General features: G+C 43.6%; 1 protein-coding gene across 1 annotated transcript in view; it reads left to right on the top strand.

Moving 5' to 3' along the window:
• Positions 1 to 13,506, top strand: part of ACVR2B (activin A receptor type 2B) — a 90,141-nt gene that overhangs the window by 58,864 nt on the left and 17,771 nt on the right. The window contains exon 2 of the mRNA XM_052693174.1: positions 12,200 to 12,407. Coding sequence (XP_052549134.1) covers positions 12,200 to 12,407 — 208 coding nt within the window. The remainder of the gene's footprint in view (positions 1 to 12,199; positions 12,408 to 13,506) is intronic.

The raw sequence follows: 13,506 nt of genomic DNA, 5'->3' as shown, positions 1-13,506 counted from the left end.
TGCAGTGCCCGGAGCTGCTTGCTTGGGTCAGATACATTCACCTGCTTGTCCATGTGAAACAGATGCACAGTGCTGCTCTCTCTGGAAAGTTATCTAATGCTTTGTTTGCTTTTCTTGGGTAGCTGTAGCGCATTACCAAAGTTCACAAAAATTGGCTGAAAAACCATATGTTCAAACCTAGTAACTGTCTGCTTTTATTGCTCAACTGGCCGTTGTTGCAGGTCAACTTTTGACGTTTCCTTGGAATTTTATTTTATTTTTTTGTAATTTAGAGAAAATTGAATTTATTGGCGCTGTGTCTTCCATTTCTTTTCCCTCTGAGTGCACAGCAATGTCTCGTAGTGTGTCTTTGTACTAGAGAAGTGGGAACATTATGCATGTCTGTGTCCCTGGGTGTGTGTGAGCTTGGGGAGGCAGTGAGGTGTTCAGGGTTGGAGTTCTCTCATCTACACGTGGCTGCCAGACCTGTGTGTACATACTCCTGCAGGCGCCTTTCCCATTCATGAGAAATCAATGAGTGATGATTGCATTTTGCTGATGATGCTGTTAAGGAGAAAGGAAAGGATTGAGCTGCACCCTAATACGAACATCTTGCATGTTCTGGAGGGAGTAATGATTTTTGTGGTATAGTTTAAACAGGAAGGAATTGGCCCTTGGTTCCCTTCGTATTGAATTCTGGAGAATTGAGAGGGAAGGAAATGTCAAATATCTTCAAGTTTGGAAATAGTTTGCCTTGTTAAGGTGTGACCTGCTCTCTGATAGCAGGAAAGGTCTTTCCACTGACTATTCAGTTTAGAGGGAAGATTTGTGTGCAAAACAGTAGTTTGGAAATCAAGCCACATCTTATGTAGTGCTTCACAGATTAATGCTAGTTGATGTATATACAGGTAAACCAAGGCATGGCAGGAAGATGGCTTAGGGCAGCTGATGCTTTGGTGGAACTTGGCAGCAGAGCAGTGCCAGTAAAGCTGAATGTAAGGTGAATCACAAGAGATGAAACCTTGTCATTTCACAACTACAGCAGTTGTGCAGTCAAGACTGCCAACTTTATTTTGTTATTTTCCTCTCAGAGACCCAGCTATCTGTACCACCTGGGTTCTCATTGCATTTTCAGTGCTGAACCCTTCCAAATACTCATGGTATTCCTTTAAGTGCCCAGACAAGACCACCTCCATTTCCTTTTTCTCATATGTCATCATCTGAATATGTAGGAGCAGCTTCAGAGATTGTAGAGGCTCCCAAATCTACCTGTGGTTTGAAAGTCATCTGGGACTGCAGTGTTGCATTGTCTTTTATTGTAATTTTGGGGCTTAGTCACCTTGGGAAGGGGCAACCTGGGGGAAGACATCTCCAGTTTCCAGGGTGGAGCTGTAGAGCTCACATCATCCAGAAAGATTGGCCGCAGATGGAAGGTGAATGTTCCTTCTTCCATGCCATGCCATCACATGCACTGTGATCCAAAGTGTTTCAATCTTTCCTATGACTTGAAAACACCGTAAAACAACTGGGAAGGAAAGTAACTGTTCAAGAGTACAGTTATTTTATTGCTTTCTGTCTCTGGAACAGGCAGAGTTTCAGCTCTCTAGGACAACTCTGCTCAGAAATGTATTTATTTCAGAGTGCAATCCAGATGCTGGTGAGTGTGTAATCAAGATAAAAGCTAATAAGGTGATTTAATTTTTCTTTTCTCTTCACATAACAACTCTTCAGCATTTCTTGTATAACTTGTCTTCAGCGAATCTGAAGTTATCCAGCCGTTTCTACTGTGCCTTTCATTATTGTAACAGAAACAATCAGTGGAAATTGCATGATGCTATTGGATTGTGCTACATTCCTTCCTCAGGTCATTTGATGGTTGCTTTTTTTTTTTGTTTTTTAATAGACACAAAGGAGAAAGGTACATTTCTGTAAATACGAGACAAGTCCTAGATGTGCTGTAGTCACTCGGGAGATACTGCATTGTAAAAGAGGCTTTTGAAACTGCTCATGTGGGATTTGCCATTAGGATTATAAAGACTGGAGAAACCGACTTCTAATTCAGCTGACAACTGGCTTCTCATCCTGTGAAGAATTTTAGGAATGTCTTTACTTCCTTTTGGAGGGCTCAAGGCTAGTGTGTGATTGCTAAGGCTAGAGAGTCACTTTTCTTCCTGCCTCCCTTTTTTTCCTCACTAGGCTCAGCCTTCTCTTTCTTCACTTGAAGCCTGTTAACTCTTCAAATACCAGTGCACTCTGGAAAAGAGGCTTTCAAAAGACAGTGCGTTTGTGTTCTGTTTGTTTCTTTGTTTTGCTTCGGGTTTATTCATTTTATTTATTTTATTTAATTTTGCAAAACCTGAACGACGTGAGCATCTAGGAAGTAATGTAAAAGATATCTTTTGCTTCAAGGAGCTGTCAAGTGCTTTCATACGTACTGTTGTGAGCTGTACTGAGGAAAGTCTGATTGGGATGTGGTAATGAATTATTTTCTTTCTTCCTTGTAACACCAGTTATAAATCAAGCTATTGCTTTGTGCCATTTTTTTAACCTTTGAGATACAGTGTAGGAGGTCATTGGAGCATCGGTGATTGCTCACTCACTGGTGGTTGCAGGTTGACCAGCACCTAAAACTCTGAAACATAAGTATGAATGCAGGAATTTAGTTGTCCTATATGTCTTATGAGAATGCTCTTTGCCGCAGAGAGCTTAATTACCCATCAAAGCACTGACCATGCAGATCCAAGCAGGCTGAGGGAGATGTGGGCTTAGCTGCGACCAATGGCTCTACATAAAGATCCTCTGCGTGATCCTGCAGCATTTCTTCTTTCTGAATCCCTTTGTGTCTCTGAAAGAGAAGTCAGGGATCATCTTAGGCATAAAGTGGAGACTCCAGGTGAGATCAGCCTACCAGTGTTCGTCATCAAAGTAGAATAGAGGCTGGACCTTATGCACTGGAAAGGGAGAGACCTAGTAAGACTTTTACTCTTGCCATTCCCTGCCCTTCACCCGGCTGGTAAGGAGAAGCTAAATACCAGTAAGTAAAGCCAAGGAGCAGCAAGAAGGCAACCTTAGAAACCAGATTTCTAGATAAATCATAGAATGGCTTAGGTGGAAGGGACCTTAAGGATCATTCATTTCCAACCCTCCTGCAGTGGGCAGCCAGCTCAGGCTGCCCAGGACCCCATCCAGCCTGACCTTGAATGCCTCCAGGGATGGGGCATCCACAACCAATGCGGGCAGTAGTCCCAGTGCCTCACCACCCTAAAAAGAATCTAGTGACAAAGAATTATGAAACTAATTATTTCATTAATTCAACACTCACTCATGTCATCTGCTGACAAAGTGAGTCATCTCTACAGTGCATTTGGATTTTGGTTGGTGATGGAGCTTAAAAATGATTTTGAACTCTGTCCTGGCAGCTTAGAAAGATTGTACTATTTTATTTTCTTTCTTCTTCCATCCTGCTGAGAAAACTGCCCAGCTCCAAGCTTTTGATTATTCAAGTGGAAGAGGGTGACAAGAAGACAAACAAACATCATTTAGTTCTTGGGGGCATGCTTTCCTGATGTCTGACCTTTTGGACTTCCCACATCATCTTGTCCATTTACATGCATTACAGTTTTTCCAATTACCAGTGAATTAAATTTGGAATTGTGGTATTTGGAAATGTCAAGCAGAATCAATAGAAAAGCACTTGGGGCCCAATCTTAGTAGACTCAGCACATTTTAAAGCATATTTGAAATGTCCCTGCTGCTAAATCTTAGAGGGCCACATGTAGATGATGAATCGAGGTGCTGCTGGTTGAGGACCAAAATTCTTAGCAGGTATGATGTTCCACCATTGTATTAGGTGTATGTGGCATGTTAGACACATCAGCCCCTGTCTGGATGAGACCTTAGAAATAAGGAGCTCTGAAAGGGCATTTCCACAGATGACAGCACTCTCAGATGTTTGGTCTGATTTTGGGTAGTCCTGTGTGGAGCCAGGAGTTGAACTCGATGATCCTTATGGGTCCATTCCAACTCAGCATATTCTGTGATTTTATTAATCTGAGGGAGGATGAAGATGGTGGGATGGAGCAGGCACATGTGAAATGGCTTGGAAAGAAGTGGTTGTGGTTATTGCTGCTCCTGATGTCTCTGTGCTCCACAAGGAGATGCTCCCATATCCTCATCCCTTTGCCTTGAAGAAAATGGCTTGAGCAGGGCTTGCTTTGAAAGCTTTTCAAAACTTCAGTGTGTTGGGAGAACATATTTATGAACATACATGATTTCACTTCCTTCTCCCATGCTCTTTCGAGACCTCAAGCTGTCTCCCCAGGAACATGGAAGAGAACAAATGATTGTGTTTTAAATGTCATTTCAGAATTTACTGCATATTTTACTTAGTGATTTGTGCATCTGGCCAAAATCTTTTCAGGGGTATAGTTGGAAATATCTTTATCTTGTCACTGAAAGTCTAATATTTTCTCACTTATGCTGAAAAGTTTGAGGGCTGAGACAATGTTCTCACTAGGTTATTTGCACAGTGCATACCCCATGAGCTTCCTTTTTCATGCCAGAGAGTAGTTGTCACTACCCAAAGCCAAATAAATGGGCTGCTTAATGCACAAATTAACGCATTAATGCTTAATGTGCAAATCTATGGGGAAAAAAATACCCAAAAAACAATGTGCTTGTTCAAAATGTCACGGTCTGGAGGGAAAAATGGAACTAACCACAATGGAAATCCTATAGGGAGCAAAGGATTTCCTTGGTGTGGTTGTATGGAGGTAGCAAGGAGGTGTCTCCTAATGAGAAGGGTCAGTGTAGGAACAGTCAGCATTCACCAGGTAGGATTTGTGATGAGGATCTTGCACATATATTTGTTTTGAGGTGGTGACATGCTGGGGACAAGTGGCTTCATACCTAGTCATGCCCAGCAGGGACTTGAGGCCAATTTTGGTGCAAAGCTTTGTGTCGATGATGATGATGATGTTGATTGAGGCTGGCTTCATTTGCATCAATGATGGAGCTGTAGGTATCCCTGTTCATTGCAAGGGAGTTGACTTAGATGGCCTTTAAGGGTCCCTTCCAACTCAAGTGATCCTGTGATTTTATCTTCCTGGGCATAGCACAGCAATGTGTGCATGTCTCTCTCTCTCTCTTTTTCTCTCTGTCTCTCTCTCTCTCTCTATATTCTTTTTAAAGGGCCTTTTTTATATATTGTTACTAATCCAATTTGAGCACTGCTGCCCAAATTACCTCATTTGTGACCCAGAGTGCATTTAAACATGAAATACAGAAACACCATGGCATTAAATGCTTCTGATTGATCTCCCTGATGGCTTTATTAAAGAACTAAAACATTTTTGGGGAGACAAACGCAGTTAGCAATGCAAAGGGAGAAATCTAATTACATTTTGGCTTTGTCCTTAACTGAGATGATACAAAATAGGATCTTTCTAATGGCTAACTAAAATATCTATTCTTTAGATAAAATATAAGAATGACCAGCTAAGTTCAAGTAAAAAAAAAAAGCAAAAACACTACTTCCAAAAATTGATTAACTGCTGGCAATGTTTCTGTCCTGCTGCATGCCAACCCCGCCTCTGGCCTGGCCAAACCTCCTCGGATCCCTCTTGGCCAGAGAAATGATTTACAAAACCTTTTCCTGAGCAATCCTCCCCTTTGGACCAAGAGATTCATCTCATCATCTGCACACGCGTGTGTGCATGCTCTGTACCTCAGAGAACTGAGTAACACTCATCTCACTCAGTTCCACTCCTGCACGAGAACCTGTCTGGTGTTGCGGGCTTGTGTAGAGCTGGGCTCTGTGTGTCCTTCTCCAGATCCTTTTTCTATCCATTCCATTCAATCTAAAGTACCAGGGAAACTATTTAGAAGAATTAAATATGTACTGCATTCTTTCCCTGAGTTGGTGGTAATGACTCGTAAAGCATGCTTCTATCATAGAATCATAGAATCTCCAAGGTTGGAAAAGACACACAAGACCATCCAAGTCCAACCGTCCTCCCATCACCAATAGCTCTTCCTAAATCATGTCCCTCGACACATCCTTTATGCATTCCTTGAACATTTCCAGGGTTGGTGACTCCACCACCTCCTTATGTTTTACAGTGCCAGCAGTCTGGGGGAAAATTGCAGTAAAGACCTAATTCTTTGAAATAATTTCCTTGTTATCTTTTAACCGACTTAAGCCCAAGTTAAAAAAGAGATAGATGGGAAGGGGATTGCTACACAGATGTCCGTGGAAGCTGTGAAGCGTGAGTCATGGTGTGAATATAGAAGCCCTGAGCTGTCATCCCTGGTGAGCAGGAGGATGTATTTCTTAATATTAAAGTTCCTTTTTTAATTTTAAAAGAAAATGACTTAAATCCTCCTGTCCTTTTGAGACTGGTTGTCAATGGCATCATTGCAGGTTACCATGGCAATAGATGCTGAGATAATAGATTAACAACCATTGATTGACTAGAAAACTCCAAGCTCTTTTATCGTGGGATATGCCAAATCTATTGACAGAAAACAGAATTCAAAGTAATATCCTCCCTTGGCGTGATGTTCTCAGTGCTTCATGGACTGGTTTTACCTGATCCGGCTTAAAAGCCAAAACATTTTGGAAAAAGTTGTGTTTGTTTTTTTTTTCTTACCAGGATATTTAATTAGGGGCTGCCCTTTCCTGCCCTAGAGGATCTCCCACACCCGTCTGGCCAGGAGAGGTTTGTGCCTGAGTGTCCACAGAGATGTGGATGGGCTGCCAGCCCAAAGGTACAGTGAAGTTTTGGCCGGAGCAGCTCATTTCTGGTACACGGGGCTGTGCTGCTTCAAAGCTTTGTGAAAGAGCCAGGGATATAAGCAGTGAGTTTTTAAATCCTCATTCACAGTTATGTACTTAACCACAGATGTCATCGCTGGTTTGATGCCTTGCCTAAAAACGTATTTAGGCTTATTGTTTAAGTACAGCAGGAATGAAATCATTGTGCTCAGGGAATAAGTGCTGGAGCAACACATACTAATTGTGGATTCATTATAGGCTCTGCAGAGATACAACTGGGTGGTCTCTCTAGAGCAACGTTTCCCAAACTTTCCCAGTTGCAAGCCTTCCTCTGGCTTGATTTTGTGATCTGAAATGTTATCAGCAACAACTTGAATCTCTTTAAGCTGCAGTCTTGCATGTAACTTTTGGGTCAGTGAGGTGGGGACGAGCTGAGCATCCCTGCAGGCTTGTGGCCGGTGGGTGCTGCTTGGCAAGGTGAGCACCAGCTGCCTTTCCTTCCCCAGCCTATCCAAACGCTGCTGTGGTTTGAGGGATAGTTCTTGAAAACAAAACCAAACCTCAAACAAAGGGCCCGACTTTCATAATCACACATGCAAGAATGCATCTGCAGTTGCTTAATTGCTACATGCAATTACCCTCCAAATTAGAGGGCAATTACCCCAATTCAGTGTACAATCTCTGTCATTTTATATTATAAAATTACATGTACAAATAGCTATATAGGGACATAACCAAGTGTTTGCAAATAACTTCAGTTGCATACACAGTTTTGTGTATAAAGCCCGGTGGTTTTGACAGTTAGGCAAACAGGCTGTCTGGGAAATCACTCTGTGTTTGTGCAGACTATTTTGACACATCCCATCTTCTCGTATATACTTTCATTTTAGTTTTTAAAAAGGGGACAGGCAGAGATAAAGAGCTGAGATTTATAGCAGCCTTCAGCCTTGGGGAAGATATTCCCTGCGTGTCTAATTATGAGCTAGGAGCTCAGCAACTGCTAACACCTAGACCCAGAGCTGCTACCTTGGATCCTGGCTATAATTTAGCAGATGTCGGATAATGACACAGCCCCGCTGATCTGTTGGCAGCTCCACGTTCAGAGAGCAGAGTTTGAGTCTCGGATCAACAGCAAGGTCCCAAGGCTGGAGTCCTGGGGTTCAAGAGGACCCTTTTTAATGAGCTCCCTCTGTGCTTGCAGCTCCCATGTGCAGGAGTGGTTGCACATTGCTTCAATCCTCTTCCCATCATTACCTGCCTTGATGGGTGCTGGTCTTATTCAGAAAAACCCTTGTGATGCTGCACTCTTTTGAAGCAGACTTGGACCCAAGGGAACCAACCTCACAACAGCTTCTCAGGGCTGCATTCAAGAAGTTGGTGGTGGGTGGCTTCCCTCTGTCATCATAATGTTGGGATGCTGAGTGTTGTTTTGGTTTGGTGGTACATCATCATCCCCACTCCGCAGCATCCCTAAAGCTCCTCCTTCATGCAATGGGATGTCAGAAGCACAGCTGCTATAGTGAAGCCTTAATTCTTCCTTGATTTCAGGAAGGATTTAGAATCATAGAATATCCTGAATTGGAAGGGACCCATAAAGATCAAGTCCACCTCCTGACTCCACACAGGATCACAAAGAAATCAGACTACTTGAGACTTTATTCCTGAAATGAGTGAGTCATGGGATTAGAACCAGTTGTTGCTGCTGTGCATGGAGGGACGCCCAGCCTGCTCCAAGCCAACCCTTGTTGCATTTATTCATTAGATGTGTGTGAGTGGAAGGTCAAAAATGCTTCCCATGCCCGTTTTGAGGCAATCCCATCCAGTTCTTCTTGTAGACCTCTTGGGGCGCTGCTGTAATGGATACAGATGTCCCCATGACCCAGTGAGGGAAGAGGAGGCAAGCAGAGCCCTGTTCTTTCCTGCTGAGACCATTTGAGCAGAAGCAGAAGAGTTTCCTGCAGCTCTGGGCACCCAGCAGACTGGGGATGCTCACCAAAAGATGCACTAAAAATATCAGAAAACAGGTAGGAAACACACAGGCTCTTCAAGTGTCTCCTGAAGGCAAGCATCCTTGGGAGTGGTGTTAAGGAAAACAGACATGTACTAATCATCCAAAACTTTTGCTTGCTTTTGTTCAACTTTGATGGTGGGGAAAAAACTGTGAAAGGCCGTTTTCTTGGCGCAGTTGCTGTTTGCAGAGTTGGGTTTTTGTGTGTTTGCAAGCAGATCTTACTCTTAATCTGAAACTTGTTCCAGAAAAGACAACTGTCTTGGGGGAGGGGAGCCTGGGCTGAGCTCAGGATTTAGCAGGCTGGAATTTCTTTTTTCAAAGCACAGTGGAAACCTCAATTCTCCCCGCAGCTTTGTGCATTGCATCAGCCCTCATCTCAGGTGAAGAAAGCAGAGACTGCCTGATATTGCTTGAGGTTACAGACAGAGGTAGCTGAGCCGGGATTAGATCTTGGGGCTGCTTCCCAGGCAAACGGTTCATTAAATCCCCTCCTTTCTGGGAGATTTGGTTGGGAGAGGGGAGAGGAAATTTCCATCTAGTGCTGAAGCAGGATTTGGTTTGCGCTGATGGAAATGATATTAGAAAATGTGCTTCGAGGAATGAACCAGAAGGTGATAGTGAGTGTTAGCTATCAGCTGGAAGCCATGTTAAGTATTACATTGAAGCTAAGATATTTGCTTATTCCTTTATAAATAAAAAGATACCACCTCCTCACGCACACAAGACAATGCTCCCTTGCTTTCCTGCTGATTTGACTCTTATTTAGCAAAAACCCCTAATCTGCCCTAACAAAGCATGGTGTAAGTATCAGCAGAACAAATATCAAGGCTTTAACAAGGAGTGTCAATATTGACACTGTTCCGTGTTGAGGGATATTGGTAGGTTGTTTTTATTATAGTAAGCAACTTGTCAGAGGAAAACTCAGATGGAGCTTTGCGAGCGCCGATAAAACCTGCAGGTGCTATTGAAATTGAGCTCTTGTTCGTGTGTGCTTTGAATATAATTTCCAGTTTCTGAAACCAGCTTTATGACTTGCTCCTACCCCTCCTCCCTTCCAGTCTCTCCCACGATGCAGATGAAACATTCTTCCTGAAAAAGAGTTATTGAGGAATCAAACACCTCTTCAAAAGGCAAAGAGATCTTTCTAGTCTGATGTCTTTGCTCCATACCATAAGCTACCCATCACTGAGGCCCAGTGTTGGCAGCTGGAGCAGGTTGGGCACATCACCCCCAGCCCGTGCAGTAACTGCGATGGCAGTTCTTGTGATGCTCCTGCTCTGTGCTGGGTCATCTTTCCTCAAGTGACAGGACATGAGGAAGGGGTTCCAAGTTGCACCAAGGGAGGTTTAGATTGGATATCAGGAAGAATTTTGTCATGGAGAGGGTGAGCAGGCATTGGAATGGGCTGCCCAGGGAAGAGGTGGAGTCTCCATCCCTGGAAGTACATAAGAGGTGTGTGGACTTGGTGCGAAGGGACATAATTAAGTGGTAGGACTCAGTAGCTTAGGTTGGTGGTTGGACTTGGTGGTCTTGAAGGTGTTTTCAACTTAAAGGATCCCGTGACGATGCACACTCTTTACTAGCTGCCTCTAGAGAGCTAAAAACTGGTGCAGTAGATGGGACTGCATGCAGTAGCTTGAGTGCATTCTCCAGCTCAAATGGCATCTCCTTGGTGCTTTACACACTTCTGATCCCTGCAAAATTGAAAGCTGATTCTGGGAACAGTTTGGAGATGTAGCAGCTTCAGAAGGTGCAGACAGGTCAGGCTTCCTCCCTGTTCACTTAGAACAAGTCCTTTAGTCCTCATGCTTCAGCTCTTGGGATTAGAGTAGTGCTTCCTTCTCTGGCTGGGTGTTGTGAGTACACTTAAATTGGTGGTAGATGAGTGTTCAGATAGGGCAACTGATGCTACAGGGAGCCAGGATCTGGTGCCCAGACCTAGGCAGAGTGTTCTCTCTGCTGGCTGTAAGCCACTCATTGCTTAGTGTTTCCTGAAGGCCAAACTGAATCACCTTTTAGAGACCTTTCAGAAGTGCCTTATTTGCTGTGTTGAGCAGTAATCACAGACAAGTTTGCATTTAGATTGTCCAGACATGGCCCTGACTGCTTTAATCTCAACATTAGACCTTGCATACCTTTGGAGAAAGCACAGTCAAGAAAGCACTACAAAATTATCCTGCCAGTGAAGTACTGTGTTTTGCAGAGGTCTGGCTTTTCTGAGGGCTCAGCACTTTCATTTTGCCATCCTGATGGAGCCATTCAAGCTTTTTACCCACTCAACACATTCCATTGAGATACTTATGTTTTCTGTGACTGCAATCCATCAATATAATGGCCAGCTCTGACCTCGCCTTGGGTTGGGCAATCCCAAGGAGAGATGGCTGCAGGGCATCTCAGGATTCACAAAGTCTTGAACTTCCTGGTGATGTTTCAGGGTATCCTATTCCAACTCATGTGTTTGGTTCCCTTCCTTTCATTTTAAACAAATCATCAAAATGTCACAGAGCAGAGTATTTCCAAATGAAGAGAGAATTTCTAAGACTTAAGACAAAATATTTCACATGGAGATACCAGTGTTCCCTTGCTTGATTACTTTTTCAAGCTGATAATACCTATAGTTGTGTTTGTGCTGTGCGGTCTGGTGGCCATGAAGGAATTCCTTCACCTGGGGGACCTGAAGAACTTCTTGGTAAAAAGTTAGTATGAGGAAAAGGTTATGGAGAGTCCCTGGTTTGTGGTGGCCAAAGGTCCATTTGGTGTGGCTGCAGTTGTTCAGCAAATAGAGTTGCTTTTGCTTCAGATGTTTCTTGGGTAGAAAGGGGCACGAGACACGGCAACCACAACATAAAATGTGGCATTTAGCAGCACCTTACCAAAATAAGCTTGAAACGGGATCTAAGTGAGATGAGGCTGGTCTGGCTCTCATCTGCAGGTTGAATATTATCTATTCCCTGTTACGTCCTATCCGCATAATAAACTGTTTATTTTTAGACAGTGCTTCCTGAAATAGTGATGGAGAGGGAGTGTGTAACTGCATTGTGTGACAGCCCAGCAAGCAGCACGCTGGGAGATTGTTGTTCCTAAACAGGATTTCTGTGGTTGAAAAACACCAGGAATGGGTTATCTTGTACCCTCCTGTGCTACGGTTGTGTGCGTTGCTTGGGCCAGAGGAGACCTGTGGGTCTCTGTTGGGCTCTTGGCTTTTCCACGAGCTCCTGATGTGAACTAAGGCAAACCTGATCTCTGTTCTTCACATCCACTGGCAAAGGAAAACACCCTGTGCTGAAGCTTACATCTGTGATATGCTTATTTTATCCATGGTAGAGAGCGATACTAACGCCTGCATCACCCAAAGCCAAGCCCCATGGAGCTGTGCCTCCTGAGATCTGTTAATGATGTTGCTTGAACGTACTTAGGCTTTGAATTTGCTTCAGGACCAGGTCACGGGGAGGCAGAGACGAGGGAATGTATTTACTACAACGCCAACTGGGAGCTGGAGAAGACCAACCAGAGCGGCGTGGAGCGCTGCGAGGGGGAGAAGGACAAGCGGCTCCACTGCTATGCCTCCTGGAGAAACAACTCGGGATCCATCGAGCTGGTGAAGAAAGGCTGCTGGTTAGATGACTTCAACTGTTACGACAGGTAATAGCCTAACTGGTTTATTTGAACGCAGGTTTAATCGTTCCTCTAAGTGCAAAGGCTCATGGTTTTTGCATGGAGGAAAAGAACGCGAGTCCAAGTCAATTGGCCCATTCATCCCCAGTAATTACCTCTGTTGCTAATGCAGCTCTCAAAATTGTCACATTACTTTCTAAATAAAAGCTGCAAAATGCAGTTTTAGTTTTGTTGTGTTTTTTTCCATTTTTTTTTTTCCTTTAGCAAGGCTTTGATAATTCTGGCATGCTTTGAAAAACGTGTCCTGTACCATCAAATGAAGACCAATATGTTCTTCCAAGAGCATTTGGCGATACAAAGGAAAACTTGGAATCATTTGGAGCTCTCTAGAAAAAAAAAAAAAAGAAAAAAACAAGGATATCTGGGGGCATTTAGAGGTTGAGATATTCTGGCATTTGTGATGTTGCAAAAAGTTTTGCTGTTTTTCAGCTGAGTTGAGACGAGCTGGGAGAAAGAGTGAGGCAGTCAAAGCAAAGCGCGTGTTTGAGTGTTGTTGCCTGTAGTGAGCTGAGAAGTAAAGAAGCTTTGTAGTGCGAGGGCTCCAGCCTCATTAAATAGCTGGGAGAATAAACCAGTCTTTTCTCGCTCCCCTTGATGCAGTTCTACAGAGGGGAAATAACTGCACTATAGAAAATGGCCCTCTGAAGTTTTGCAGTTCAAAAGGACAATGCTTGGTGGTTCTGGGCTCAGGCAGGGGTTTCTGCTAAAAGAAAAACAAAACAACAAACACCAACCAACCAAAACCCAGCCCCATCAGTAAGGATTAATAGAACGTAACATTCAAAGGTTTACCTTTGTGTCACACCAATATAAGATGCTGTCACCTTTTTCCAATCACAGCATCCTTCCCAATCAGTCAGTCACCGCTGCACACTCTGATTCCAGAAGTTTTTAGGACATCAAGTCTTAAGCCACAGGGCTTAAGCTGAAACCAGCTTTGTCCGAAGGCTGGAAGCTTCCCTTAGTCATTGTGCACCAGCTCTGGTTCTGTGTCTGTTGGCTTGTCCTGGCTGAGCAGTTCCTCCTCTTCCTTCTCTTATTAGCGTTGAGGTTACTTTCCCACCAC

Source organism: Tympanuchus pallidicinctus, unplaced genomic scaffold (assembly GCF_026119805.1).
Source record: "Tympanuchus pallidicinctus isolate F22 unplaced genomic scaffold, pur_lepc_1.0 scaffold3, whole genome shotgun sequence".
Classification (NCBI taxonomy): domain Eukaryota; kingdom Metazoa; phylum Chordata; class Aves; order Galliformes; family Phasianidae; genus Tympanuchus; species Tympanuchus pallidicinctus.
This window is presented reverse-complemented; position numbering and strand designations above follow the sequence as displayed.